This window comes from Haliotis rubra, unplaced genomic scaffold (genome assembly GCF_003918875.1).
Source record: "Haliotis rubra isolate DU_JTF1 unplaced genomic scaffold, ASM391887v1 Scf52, whole genome shotgun sequence".
In the NCBI taxonomy this organism is placed as follows: domain Eukaryota; kingdom Metazoa; phylum Mollusca; class Gastropoda; order Lepetellida; family Haliotidae; genus Haliotis; species Haliotis rubra.
In genome coordinates, this window is record NW_025767213.1 from 3,086,921 (window position 1) to 3,102,566 (window position 15,646).

Genomic DNA, 15,646 nt, shown 5'->3' on the forward strand with positions numbered 1-15,646 from the left:
GCTATCTCCCCCTCAGTGAAAAACAAATGTCAGATGCAGTCTATAACATACAGAAAAGGGTCCATATTAATGTACACAGGTATAGATTTTTACAAAAGCAGTAAAATTCACAACCTCGGTTCAATTAGTTTTGCCTTTTGAGAATGTCAGCCCTACACATCAATGCCTCAAGTGTCTCCCTTAAAGATTTCATACACCTTAAGCCTAAACCATGTGACCAGACTGGTGACTTATCATTCTCTCCATTTTTGTAATGTCCAAAAGAAATGTAGTGGAGATCAGGGATGGCTGGCAGGGTTTTTAGCACATGAGTCAGGATAAGTATAAAATAATATTTTTACTCTAAAAAATGCCCATTTCCCTGACCTTTACAACAGGGATAACCCACAAACTAAAACTCTACAATTGTTTCAGGATTTATGACCCGTATGAACCCTGTGCTCACCTCTGATGTGGGAGATGACCAATGGGATCGCAGTCCATGCAATAAGAGCTTCCTCGTCATACAGAGATGCCTCCTGGGAGTGAGGCTCAAGGTAAAGGTCATCCACATGACCTCCAAGTTTCTTGCGTAGATAAAATCGAACGATAAGAATCATGTCCCCCTGGAATGCTACATCGTTGAATGTTGCTTCCTGCTGACCAAACACGTGGTAGCCGTACTTGAAGTTAGAGCGTACAGCTGTCGTACTACAGGTCACAGGACTAGTGCTGGATTGTACAACCTGGAGGAAAAGTAGCGCAGTGACTGAGTGAGTTCTAAAAACTAGACACAAATTAGGGCTTAAAACTGCAATCGATTGAGTTATACAGTCAATATTGTTTAACACCAAAGTGTGTCACTGCAGCTGATCGACATGGGTTTATGATAATGTAGTAATGCTGAAATCAGTGACTGAGTGAGTTGGGTCCATTTAAGCAAAATCTTAGCCTAACCATCAATTTATTGCAGGTAGAAGGCCTCTGTGTATACCATGATGTGTGGGTGAGGAGTTGACTATATATAGATCATGTCCATGAAGGCAACACGTTGATCTGAGTTTGGGTAAGATGACATACCAATACAGCCTGATCTGTGCTATCTTTTCTCACCGAATACCCATTATAATTACCAACAAGCAATAATCAGGTACTTTTAAATTCTACTCAGATATCAATTACAGCAAGTGAATGAGATCTGACAATACTATTTCAAATACTGTTTCTCTAAAGTGATGAGCAAACACTTTAACCAGAAGGCTACACACTCAGTCACAGACTAAGTAAAACATTCAATGCCACATAAGGAAGTTAAAGAGGTATATGTTCTTTCAACCTTATACAATTTCTTTCTTTTGACATTGCTTGATGTTTAAATCACTTATTCAGTTTAATCAAGTTATGTCATATTCATGTTGAGTGAGTGAGTGAGTTTAGTTTTACGCCGCTTTTAGCAATATTCCAGCTATATGACGGCGGGTATTCATGTTGAGGAAAAGCCCAAGGTAACACAGATCACAGACACACATGTACTGCCAACAGAGACACAAATCAGCAGATTCTGGCACTGTCAAGAGAGACAACTCTTGATGGAGGTTGAGCCAACTGACATCCTGTTTTCTCTTAGTGACACTGTGAAATGTCAGTGACAGAAGAACATAATTTGTATATATTGGACATGACCTTGACTTACCTTCCCAGTACCCTTGTAGTAGGCGGTCAGTCTGACCTTGCCCTCCCCGGAGTCCGCATGCTTGATACGGTCCACCTGGAACCCGAGGGTGGGCTCCAGGGGCGTGCCCCCTGATCTAATAGGCGGAAAGATCTCCTGCTGTCGGCTGCTGCAACACACACACATGTACTGATAGAGAGACAACTATGGGAAGTAACATATGTTATATTTGGGATTACACTTTCTTAGTAAAGTACAGATTCTAGTACTTTTTGGGTGAGTCCCATCCGGCCGTGGGAGCTGTGCCAATTAACATTTGTCAGAGGGGTACACAAAGTCCGCAGTCTAGGCTACCAGTTGTCCAACTTCCATCTTGTGGAAGCCGCGGTGGCTGAGCGATCTAGGCATCTGACTTTGTGTGCTGGCGATTAGGTGCCTGACTCTGAGAGTGTGGGTTCGAATCCCGGATGGGACTCAACCCAAAAAGTACTAGAATCTGTACTTTACTAAGAAAGTGTAATCCCAAATATAACATATGTTACATTTGACCACTTTCTAAAATTGCATTGTGTATTTCATAACTATGGGAAGCTTGTGATAGCTAATAGACCAGTGAAGACATGCTGAAACCTGACCTAAACCATTCACACTTCAGGAACATTCTTTGGTACATACCATCTGGATTTACTGTGGTTATGTTCATACTAAATAAACTGAATAAAGGCACTTAATACTGTGTCCTATCTAATAAATAATGATTTGAGAAAAGAGACAAACAGTGCTGTACATATATAATGATAATAACAACAACAATGATAATAATAAATACAATGTTACATCATGCTGTATCTATGCCCAAAAGCGCAATATTTATTATCATCATCCATAATTAGAATATGACATGTATGCATCATTAAACTCTTACAAAAAGTACCTCTAATCCAAAATACATTTCATGGAAACATCATGAACATGTGATATATATTTATGCAACAATCTTTTCTACAAAGACGTGAAACTAAAACTACATATCTACAAGCTGAGGGTGATTTGCCTGGTCGCCATTGTATCTCCCCAAAATATCCAAAATACATTTTTATAATCTGGTGAAAACCTTCTATAATAACTTTTTTCTATATTACATTAAATAATTAAGTTTAGTTTTAGACAAGTTCCTGATATTCAGAATGTCTTTGAGAGTCTGCCAACTACGGTTTGAGAAAAGTGAATGTCCCTACCTTCTTCTTGGTGAGTGGTAGTGAGGGCTTAGAGGGGGAGAGGCTGAGGGGGGAGGGGGGATTTGGTGGGGAGATACAGGGAGCTGATGCAGGATCATCCCTCCCTGCAAAGATACAAAGTACAGATCCTCAAGCTGGTTAACGAATGCTATTATTACTTCTGAACATGTAAACACTGATAATTCATATCAATTACTTTTTTAAAATAATAATATAACCATGAACACAAATTTCTTAAGTAACAGAAAAATCTTGACATTCCTAAAGATACTCACTGTTTACAGTTATAATGCAGTTATATATCATTCCTTTGATATACTACTAGTGTGAAGAGTAATGTTAATATCACATGGTTAATTCAGTTATTAAATATATTCAGTTACATAATACTCTAGTTATACTTCTAGCATGGATATCATCATAGGGTGAACTCGGTTAATGTGATTAGGTATTAAATGCAGCATTAACTATCCCAACTTGACATCAGTTAATTGTTGGAACATGTCTACTGTTGTTGGACTCAGGTTCCTTGAGTTACAAATGTTACAGAGTGTCAGTTCTATTGTGAGTGCCAGAGTGCCTTTTCTACATTATCTAAGTGTGGTTACTGTGTGACAGAGCGGTTTCTTAATCTGAATAACTGCAGTGAGAAGATATGAATGTTTCAATCTAACAAAAAAATTACAAATCAAAAGTAATTGGCTCAAAGGTCAAATGAATATTTTCAAATTTACACATTAAAACCAAGAACAACTGTCAACAGAAATATAAAGTTTGCTGACAGACCATTTATTGTTTTCAGTGTAAATGCAAGCTTCAATCCAAAATGAGCAGATCCTGACATGCTCTAAGGGAAGCAGCTGACAGTTTTGATTTCAAGAGTAAAATGAAATTTTATCTTATTCACATAATCTCACTCTAAGTGACACTACCATTGCTGTGTACTGCTACTGTTGCTGGACAACGGTCACTACAAAGCTACAGTCATAATGTCTACCTGGGGAGCCAGGCTGTAGAGATCTCGGTTGTTGGCGGCAATGGTCGACTGTGACTGAGACGGCACATCACGCATATTGACAATGCGATAGAAGAGTTCTGCTTCGGCATACTGGAAACAAGGGACAGATACAATATAAGTTGTATGCTTCGCCTGCGAGGGTAATACGGTCTGATGTATGCCTCTTTGTAGCAGTGTCACCCGAGCCAGTAGGCGGTCTGATGTACGCCTCTTTGTAGCAGTGTCACCCGAGCCAGTAGGCATTTTACTCCTGGGAGGGTGACACGGATACATGTTAAACCGTCTTTGACCAATGAAATTAAAGTATTTTACATGAAGGTAAGATGAGGGTCAGTGTCGAGATGAAGAATTTTCTATTTGCAACTCATCTTTGTTGGGAATGCTAAATGTGGTTGTATGACCCCTTTGTTCCAAAATATTTCAATCTTTGGTTCATATTTGTTATATTTGCTGCTATAATTTTTCCACATTTGAATAGGTTTAAATGCTGTCATTTATACTTTTTCATTCATATCACAAAAAGTGACAAAAATAACTATACATTAATGATTTTACCTTTTGAAACTGAAAACAAGTCAACAGAATTTATAGCACTTATATAGACATGGAGGAAATAGTGACAATAAGTGATGAAAGTTTAAACTTTCCCTGAGGTCCCTTGAAGCATGTACAATGTCAGTATTTATGCTGAAGTGCTGGAATAACATAGCAGTCTAACTTACTGGAGGTACAGTGTTGAGCTCGGTGAAGGTCATGAAAGGTTTGATTGGGACATTCCTAAATGGAATCTTGAATCTGCCAGCTTGCAGCTTGCCATTAGAGTCAAACAATGGAATCTTGGTCCATGCCCGTGTAATAAGTCGCTGTGTCGTGGTCTGATGCTGGGCCCCCTTGGCACTGGAGCTCCACCACAATACCCAGGTCTTGTTGGGGAGGACATCTGCAGACACAGTCGGGGCAAAACATCATACACAGGGAAAAGTAAGGCAACAATAAAATATGATGAAGAAGTAGAATGAGTGACAGATAGAGTCCAATCAGAAAACTGTTCGTTCCATGACCGACATGAATCAACAAGAACAGGATTACTCGGAAGAACGAGCAAAGCCTCAAGCCAAATCAAGAGCTGAGTCTTGAGCATCTTGGGCTGCCTTTTATGAATCAAATCCAACATACCATAGAGACAGCTACCATCCTCCTTTCAAATCCTACTAGCCAAGGTGGATTAAAAACTAACAAACAACACAAGGCCTCAGTGACATATTCATCTATCTTAGAAACATATATTACTCAGAATTTTTCAATGTTTAATAAAATACATTGCTGACATTGACATACTGGTTCTGTCAGGTGGCAGGTTCTAGTAATATGTACCTCTGTGTGTAGAAACTCACCTAGGAACAGGCTGTCTGGCACCAATGACAGCATTGCTGACATCCGTATACTGGTTCTGTCTGGTGGCAGGTTCTGTGTACACCATGGGGAGGTATGTTGGTTCTCCCATCTTGGCTGTGGTGCTGTGTATTCCCACAATGAGTCTGGCTGCTGTTATCTTGGTGTCCAGGTTCAGCAGGAAGTCATAGAAGATGACAAAGCCAGCACTGGGGAGACAAGGCAGGTGTTCACAACTACAGGTGATAGTAGGCAGGTATTATTTTTGTAAGGATGTGAATGACCCACATTGATATGTTCTTGATACTAATGCTCATCATAAATGTACAGATTAGAAATGTGCTATATCTCAAACTGAATGTGATGATATGAATGTTTCTGTTTTTTTTTATGTCCATGTTTAAATGAGTGCCTAAATATGCTTCATAAAAGCTGTAATGTATAATGACGTCACAATTTGCCTATCATGGCTAGCTTTTGGTTGATGCTATATCTCATACTACAGATTTGAAATGCAAGAATTCTTGCAGTATGACACAAATGACTCATTCATGTAGCAATATGTGTGCATGAACAGATGCACTGACACAAATACAAGTTAAAAAACACGCATGGACAAATGAATGCTGCATCACAGCTCCGAGATGTGTATTCTTTTAAATCATACAATAATATGCAGTGTTTGAAAATGTGGGTTTATCTGTTCGGTGTATGAGAAACACTTTTTATTATATTTGCTGTGACTTGTGACATATTGTATAAGACACTCCTTACTCATGTTGATTATCTCCATTCAATATGCAGAGTTGCCTCCCGTAGCTGTATAAAGAATGCCACTGAATGTGGGTTTGAATCCCAGGTTTATCCTGCTTATTAGGCATGTCATCAACAAATCAGCTTCATTGTTGTAAGCAATCAGATACATCAACAACCCACCCCTCCATATGAAGCTGACATGGTATGAAGTAAGCGATATATGGTTTGTTTGTTTGTTGTTTAAAGCTGTAGTCTGTAACATTACAACATTGATTAAAGCATGTAAATCAGATGCACCGGTGAATGATGTTACACCATCGTTGTACACAGACACAAGCATAGGCTGCTAGATGGGTTGTTATGATTCACATGTGGATTTGGTGAATAGAACTGTATTTCCCCATGAATTCAATTTGTTATTTGCAATCACTAAAATACAATATTCATGCTTTATTTTGGTATTTATCAAACTTAGATATGCAAAATGGAATATAACCAGATCAGGCAGGACAATAGTCAAAACTCTTATATATTTCAACTGACAGTAATGAGGTCACTGGTCATTGTGGTGACAAATTAACACTGTCAACATAGAAAAAACATGTCAAATAAAGTATTCTATCATCTGATTGAATAGAAAGAATAAAACATCAACTGGTGACCTCATTCAGGAAAATATTTGTATTCATGACCCTGTATTGCATTCACCTCTTAGTGGATTCAATGGAGACATAGTCACTGATAGCCTTTTATAAATCATCAGTTGCAACTGTTGCATAAGCAATTTATAACTTTCATTATTTCTGGAAAATCAAACAATAAATCACACTAATATGATGTATTTATCATCTATGATATCTACTATGTAGGACACACGTAGGACACACATAGGAAGAGTACATGTCATAATCAAGATACAATTATGCAATTACAAGCAGACAATTGTACCCATGTTGCCATAGACTGCACTGGGAGAAATGGTTGATTTGTATGTAAGATCAGAATCTGATATGACTTCTCAACAATGAACAATAAAGTCTGTGTCTTAATACACTACAAAACAAACCCTCAAAGCTTCTTTTAGTTTAATACTCCTACCACCTCATCTAACCAGCTCCAGACAAGTAGTTCCCTGTTTAGTTGGATAATTTTGATGGCTGCAGATCACTTCTCTTTTTATGGGAAATAGTTGGCCATTCATGTTATTCATTAGCAGAATGACATCTCCACCAAACCATTGTTTGCAATTGAGAGGGAATCCAGTATGTGATTGATTAAAGTGAAACCGTCTTCACTGCATGCTGACACTGTGACCTCTGCACAGGAGAATGTGCAATAAGTGCAAGGTATTCAGTTACACTGGACAAATACTGAAGAATAATCTTTCATAAAACATGGATGTTGTAACAAAAGAATTATCTGGAAATGTGGAAATAAAGGATAAGGAATTGTTATAAATGATCTAGAAAAGTTGAAGTAGGGGATGAGAGACTCTTCTTTCAAAGAGCATGCCAAGAATGGAATGAGGACACGACCTTTCATGAATACTGGATGTACTAACAGTATGCAATTAGGGTACACATTTCATTCAGTGAAGAATGATTGAATAAGGGTATAATCTTTCAATGAAAGAAAGAGTATGAACTGTCATTAACTGAAAAAAGATGGGACATAGGGGCATGGCCTTCCATTAGGTAAAAAACTGGAATAAGGGCATGACCTTCCATTAGGTAAAGGATAGAATACGGGCATGACCTTTCATTAGGTGAAGTATGGAATACAGGCATAACATTTCATTAACTAAAGGATGAAATATGGGCATAACCTTTCATTAGTTGAAGTATGGAATTTGGGTATAACATTTCATTATCCAAAGGATCGAATAAGGACATGATCTATCATTAACTGAAGAAAGACAGAAAAAGGGCATGACCTTTCATAAGTTGAAGTATGGGATACAGGCATGACCTTACATTAGGTGAAGTATGGAATATGGGCATAACCTTTCATTAACTGAAGGATGGAACAAGGACATGATCTTTCATTAACTGAATTATTTCATCAGCTTTCATTAAGCAAAAGGATGGAATAAGGGTATGATATTTCATTAACTGAAGGATGGAATAAGGGCATCAGCTTTCATAAAGCAAAGGATGGAATAAGGGTATCATATTTCATTAACTGAAGGATGTAATAAAGGCATGACCTTTCATGAACTGAAGGATGGAATAAGGTCACGACCTTTCATTAACTGAAGAAAGGACTGACTGACTGAGTTTGGTTTTACGCCGCTTTTAGCAATATTCGAGCAACATCACGGCGGGGAACACCAGAAATGGGCTTCACACATTGTACCCTTGTGGGGATTCGAACCCGGGTCTTCAGCGTGGCGAGCCAACCCTTTAACCACTAGGCTACCCCACCGCCCCCTGAAGAAAGGAACAAGACTGTTGTAGAAAGTGTATCAAAATGGTTCCACTCCTGGGGGTATTCTCTCACATAGTGTAACATCATGATGTTAGATTCACAATGCTTAGATTTCCTTTTGAACTTTATGATGCCATCACAGTGGTGTGTACTGGGAATGAAAACACCAAATAGGTTGCGTAATAAAGACATTAGGCTCAACTGATATCCCACCCCAAATTATTTCCGCTTACAAAAGTATTTGCATCCTTGATTTGATTAAACATATTTTATTCACAAATGTGAAAGGGATTGGGGACAAGTTATCCAACTTAAAATACCCGCTCCCTAATATTTACATACATACAATTTCAATTATATACATCTTAGGAAAGAATACAGAGAAGAGATAGGAAGTAAAAGAGAGAAGAGAGGAAGGGACACGACTTATGTGATCACTCAAAACGTTTTGATTGATGAATAAAAGTTTGCACACATTTGAAAATACATTCATTCTGTTGAATAGTCAGGTCAGGACGTCCAAGTGACATCAGTGACAATGTGATTGGAGAATCACGTTTTACAATATTTTTTTCATATTTAACATTAATATCTCCCTTTGAATGTTGTACAGTTTACATTCTAATAGGAAGTGATGTACATTTTCACAAGCATTGTCACAGTAACAAGAAGCAGAATCTTTCATGTCGAAACGATACAGATCATAATTTAACTGACTAGTCACATATCTCAACTTTGTGTGAATGATATTAAATTTTCTAATACCAAACGAGTAATATGGTGGAGCTACAGGTTGCTCACCCTTTAAATATGACTTGAAACTTTGTAATGAAGGTCGATTTCTTTCAGTTTCAGAACTGTTATTCCATATTCTTAGTTGATGGAAAAAAGGAATCATACGAAAGTCTTAACCTTGCACAAGGAAAGATAATATTGTTAGCATTCCTAAGGTTATAGTTAGATCTGGATCCCACACTATCTGGAGTAATATCTTTTAAGTATACAGGAGCTAAATTATTTTGAATTTTATAAAATAGACAAAGTTTTCTTCTTTTCCTTCGTTCATCCAGTCTTTCCCACCCTGTCTCATAATATAGAATTTCCTGTGAGGTATATCTAGGAAGACCCGTAACTATCCTGGCAGCTTCTAACTGAAGTTTCTCTGTTTTCCTTCTGTTGTACGGTACAACCATCCTATAATTCACAAGCATATTCAAAGTGTGGTCTGATAAATATCTTATAAATATTGTTGATTGTATTTCTGTTTAGTAAATATTTCAATTTTCACATTGATGATATCATTTTGGAGCACGACTTGATAATTTGATTAGTGTGACAAGACCATTTGCCGTTTGCTTCTAATGTTATTCCGAGATGTTTATGATTGTTTACCAAATTAATTTGCTTTCCGTCAAAAAATAATTTCAATTCTTCAGTTTCATCAATCATGGAAAACAACACTGCTTCTGGTTTTGCAGGATTAAATGAGACCAATCAGTTTTTGCTCCAGCTATGTAATATGTCTAAATTGGCATTAAGAGAAGTTTCGATTTCTTTAGTACTTTTCGATGATTTTCCAAGCAAAGTAAATTCAGCAAAAAGTCTTGTTACACAATCTAATTTATCAGCAATATCGTTAACATAGACCACAAATAAAAAGGGTCCCAATACTGATCCCTGGGGGACGCCAGCTGTTAAAGGTCACATAAACCCTAGGGGGTACAAATACATAAATCACTAACTGGCATCGTTATAAATGAAACCCCGTCATTAAAACTACTCATTTCGACCTTTAATTGACTTAAATCGACCTTTTTGACAACAGTGCACAGTTCTCACCCGTGAACGAAATTTCAACCAATCAGAGCGGCGCGCCTCTGTGACGTCATATGAAGAATAGCTTTGAGGGCCGATGCAGAATTCATCTACATTTTAGGGGTTAAATAATCTTGTTTACAGGCTTGTATAAACCTGAAATCGTGACAATTGTTGTGGAAAATGAAAGCTATATGTTCTCACAATCTACTGTCATTTAATTTTGTCTCCTGCTTTGCCTAGTTTCCAAGTTAAAACTTGTTTTCATAGACGATTCTGTCAAAATCGATTGGTGTCGTTAGGCCCTATTTGTATAATGACTGATCCAAATTGATCCCATTTCTGTGTTTTTTTACCTCGATATTTAATCATGTCATATAAAAATCTGTTTGTATTCTCAAAACAGTGTCGGCCCATAAGTTTTCACATGCAATACAGCAATTAATACTCCCTTGTTGTAACCCGTGTTAGGTGGTATAAACCTACACATGTTATTTGTCATCATTCACTTGATGGTCAGTTAATGAATTTATAACAGGTATAATTAGTGGTAACACACTTAGATTACCGACAAAGGTTCCCATTTGCCATTTCTTGTGTCTGGAGTAAATATTCAACATTATAAACATCGATCAAAGGATTAACCGATAACACGCTGATTGATTAATTACTTTTATCTTACACAGTGGAATTGTCAAAGGTAGTGTTTATGTATGTAGATTTACTAATCTATACTGAATACACTCTGTCGTGTCGGTGTCTGCGTAAAAACAACGTCCTTCTTTCAAAGGATTAACCGGCAATACATTGATTGATTGCCCATTATTGGCTAACTAAATTACTGTTTTTAAAGAAAGGCGGACATTATGCAATTAGTTGCCAGGTGTGCTATCTTGGGTGACCAATGAGACTATACACCAATACCTGAAACAAATTATCACTTTTTCGTATATTAAACTGTTAAAAGACACATCATTTGGAACAGTTTTGTGGATATTGATGGATACATTCCTCAAACAAGGTAATGGCCTGATATTGTTCCTATAACTTTAATCTGTTTTAATTTTAATATTTGCATTTTGTTTTTATTCATTTGTCGTAGCATTCAACAGAATCATTGTTTTCGCCCGTGAAGTGTAATGAGACAGACAACATGCACTAGGGTGTGTGTGCGAATTATGATTCACATTGGCAAACTATAAAATGTCTAGATATTACAGTTCTGTTATAAATTCACTATAAGTATCAGCAGATCGTCTGCTTTTTATTTAGTTTCAAAATGCATACAAGTATGATAATAAACTAATTAGGATTATAAGACCAAATATAAAGACGCACATTGACTAGTATCTACATACTGGTGAGTGGACATTAACCATAGGAATGTAGCAAGAAATTTATCGCGCAGCATTGTGACTTCGACCCCCAGCTCACTTCCGTGGAAGAAATCGTTATGTTATAAGTTGTGTCATGCAAAATCCGTTTGGTTATGATTCCAATACATATTTAACTACGAGTAGAAAGAAGTCTTGATTTTCTAACTTGATGAAAACAAACTATAATCTCATTAATTCTAACAGATTTGTTTATTTTTAAAAATGGCGGCGCCCTGTCGGGAACATCTGCCAGTCTGAGGATAAATGGTATTTAGGTTTGTTTTCACCGAGTTACAAAATCAAAACTACTTTCTACTGGTAGTAAAATATGTATTTTATTGATGGCCAATAGGATTTTGCATGACATAGCGTATAACATAACAATTTCTCTCGTGGCAGCGAGGTGGGTGTCAATATAATACTACTTACAATATTATTGTTACTTCGACCACAACCTCACTTCCGAGGAAGAAATCGTTATGTTACAAGCTGTGTCATAGAAAATCTTTATGGTCATCAATCATATGCATATTTTACTAAAACTAGTAAGTAGTTTTGATTCTTTAACTTCCGTGAAGCGATCTGAACACAAGTAAGATATCGTTTCAGGCTTCCACAACGCTCGCCGCACTCACAAACATAACCCATTTAGCACGAACTGTGGGGTCCTGTGGAAATCTGTGCATGGGGACACCATCGCCCGACCCTAGGAGCAATTGACGACAAAGCAGCGATTCGGCATGTCGCCGTTGATGTCGAGAAATCATCAAAATGATGAGCGTGCTACACATTTTCTATACAACTAACTGAAAATCGTTCCTCATATGACGTCACTGCAGTGCTCTGGCGACAGAGTTACGTAACCTGTCTGTGGTTTCGTTGGCGGGTGAGAGTGAAGCAGGCGACTTTTGGGCCACTTTTAATCGCTCGGTATTAATTAACCACAAGTTTTTAAAGAATAGATTTGGTGTTCAGGATAAGACTAACCACAAATCTTTCATATGTAATGGTTAAAAGAGTAACAAAAAACAAAGTTTATTGGTTCTTTAAATACCTTGGTTTGGATATAGCTCCATTTACAAAGACATGTTGACTGCGATCACTTATATAACTCGAAATCCATTGTAAAAGCTGGCCTCTAATACCGTACTTCTCTAATTTAAGTACAAGCCCTTTGTGCCACACACGATAAAAAATTTGGATACATCGAAAAATATCATACAATATTTTTCTTTGCTGCCTAGAGATGTACAAATATGATGGTGAAGTTCAATTAATTGATGGACAATTGAATGACCTGCTTTAAACCCCGATTGGTACTTATATATAATTTTGTTAACATGGAAAAAGTTATACAAGTGTTTATATACAACTCTTTCAAATAGTTTTCCTATGCAACTTATAAGAGAAATAGGTCTATAATTGGAAACAATAGAGTGATCACCTTTCTTATACAGTGGCATGACCTGTGCACTTTTCCACATATTTGGATACACGCTATGCTTTAATGAACAGTAAACACAGGGGCTCAGATATAGATAGAATCAACGGTGTTCTTTAATAATTTATGACTTATTCTATCTGGCCCTGAAACTTTGTTTAGCTGCAAACATGTTATAACATCAGATATTTCCTTCTTAGAAATTACCATTTTTTCTAACTGTGTGTTGGTCCTCGAGGGAAAATGTGGTAATGGTACATCTTTATCATTCAATCGAGATATTGATTTGAAATATGTATTAAGTTTTTCAGCTTTTTCTAAATCAGAAAACAGCATTGGGAATTCATCATCAGTATTCTGCTTGAGAGGAGGAATATGCGAAGTAGAGCCCGAGTTTTTAACAATATAACGTAATATTTTCCAATATGAAGATTTATTTTCAGCATATAATTCCAAAAGTAGGCCATTAATATTAGAATAAAAGCTTTCTTTCGCATAACATTTCATGTTGTTTACTTTATTTCTCTGATGTTTATAAGCTTTTCTATCGCTCTCTTTTTTAGTTTCCTTCACCTTTCTCCGTAGTCGGTCTTTTTTTCTAAACATTAGAGTCATACCATGGTTTGTCATTTGGACAAATAGTTACTATTTTTGAAGGAATACATGATTTCACATGTTGAGTAAATTTGGTATAAAATAGTGAACAAGCATCATTAACATCTGAACATCCATCATATAAATCTTTCCATTCTGTATTTTCTATAAGATAATTGAGCATTTCATAATCACCCTTATTGTAACACCAGATTTCTCGCTTATAAGCTATGTTATTACATAACTGTATACTTATGTTCACATACGTTCCTCTGTGATCACTGATATTGCTATCAAACTCACCACCAGTGCTGTCAACAACATCAATGTCTTCACTGACAATTACTGGATCAAGCAAAGTACTGGTTGTTTTGCTCACTCTAGTGGGTTCATATATAACATTTCTTAAATTTGTTCATAACCAAGAGTTCACTTACATTAAGTTTTCTAGCGGATAAGAGATCTTCATTTATATCACCAACAATGACAACCTTAGACAACATATCAAGAGCGCTTTCAACGCTATTATTTAAGCGAGCCCAAAAGTCCAATGAATTATACTCTGGAGGGTATACATTACATAACAACAGTGAATTTTGTGGTAAGTATATATTTGCATCCTTGTTATGATTGTATTAAGGTTGACGGAAGATGAAGCAACTGCATCTTGAATTTAGAGGTTTTGAAATATATTTCAACACCAGCAGCTTGTCAAATTGAAACATCATGGTATTGCCTTTAGTTTCAAATAAACATTAAAACTATTGAATTGCACCCTTCACATTGAAAATACAATAACTTTATAAATTTCATCCTATAGATAAAAACAAATAATAATGTATAAAATATGGTGTAATCAAGCATTTGAAGCCAAAGTGTATTGAAACAAGCAAGCGGGTGATATGGGTGACACTTGTGGAGCTTATACCTGTGAAGGAAAAACATTTATGAAAGTGTGTGTCCATTTCAAGTGTCTATTCATTTACAAATTCTTTTTTTTTTTGCTAAACACAGAAGAATGTGAAGAATTACACAACCATGAAATTGACTACAATATTTTATTTCTGATCAGGAAATACAAAGAAAAGTATAAATGAATGTATGTTGAAAAGAATAAAATAATTGCATAATACAACTATAACAAAGGAGTATATAAAGAGTTGTGCATAAGGTAATCTATGCATAAAAGCATGTGTGAGATTCAGTCCTTAACAAGAAAAATATTTTTTAAAAATTGTCCAATCATTACATATAAATTTGTTTTTAATCTAAATTAAATTTCAATGGTTTATATTGACCTGGAGGTTTTCTTTGATAATCAATTACCAAAAACATGCAATTAATTCAACAAAACAAATACAAAGAAATGTACTGGTACTATGCAAGGTTTGAGCAAGAGACATCATAAACTATACCACAAATGTAAACAGGACTCATTACATTATTATTCAGTGGTCTGTATAAGAATAAATATTTATTTACGGTAGTCAGACATATAAAGAATGTCATTTTGATTCTCAAAATAAGGCTATTTTGTTGAAGCATAACTTATGATGATCTTGAGTTATATGATCTTAAGTCACTTCTCCAAAATAAATGTGCAAATAAATTTGCACCCAATAATTGTTGGTGTTAGGATAAAATATCAAGGTAATATTTTTAAGGTAATTATTGCACTACTAACTACATCACAGTCAAAATCTTGTTAAATAAAAAAATATAAAGGTCATAGTTTTGAAAAATATTTGGTGTATGTGGTTCTATAAGAAATTGGCAGGTTTCTTTAATATATACTTAATGCCTAATATCACTGACAATGTATACAGCCTGTACTTTTTTGTACTTGCCTTTAGAGTGTGGAGAAAAGTACAACATTAACATATATTAGTTGATGCAACCAAAGATTGTTTCCTCAATATGTGTGTAAATGCAAGAAAA

The 15,646-nt window shown here is 36.1% G+C and overlaps 1 protein-coding gene across 1 annotated transcript in view; it reads right to left on the reverse strand.

The window, feature by feature from the left end:
• The window catches only part of LOC124292531, a 64,470-nt gene that overhangs the window by 13,292 nt on the left and 35,532 nt on the right, over positions 1-15,646 (reverse strand). Inside the window, 7 exon segments of the mRNA XM_046729651.1 lie at positions 446-725; positions 1,673-1,820; positions 2,890-2,993; positions 3,887-3,997; positions 4,630-4,774; positions 4,776-4,847; positions 5,302-5,508. Of these exon segments, the coding sequence (XP_046585607.1) occupies positions 446-725; positions 1,673-1,820; positions 2,890-2,993; positions 3,887-3,997; positions 4,630-4,774; positions 4,776-4,847; positions 5,302-5,508 (1,067 nt within the window).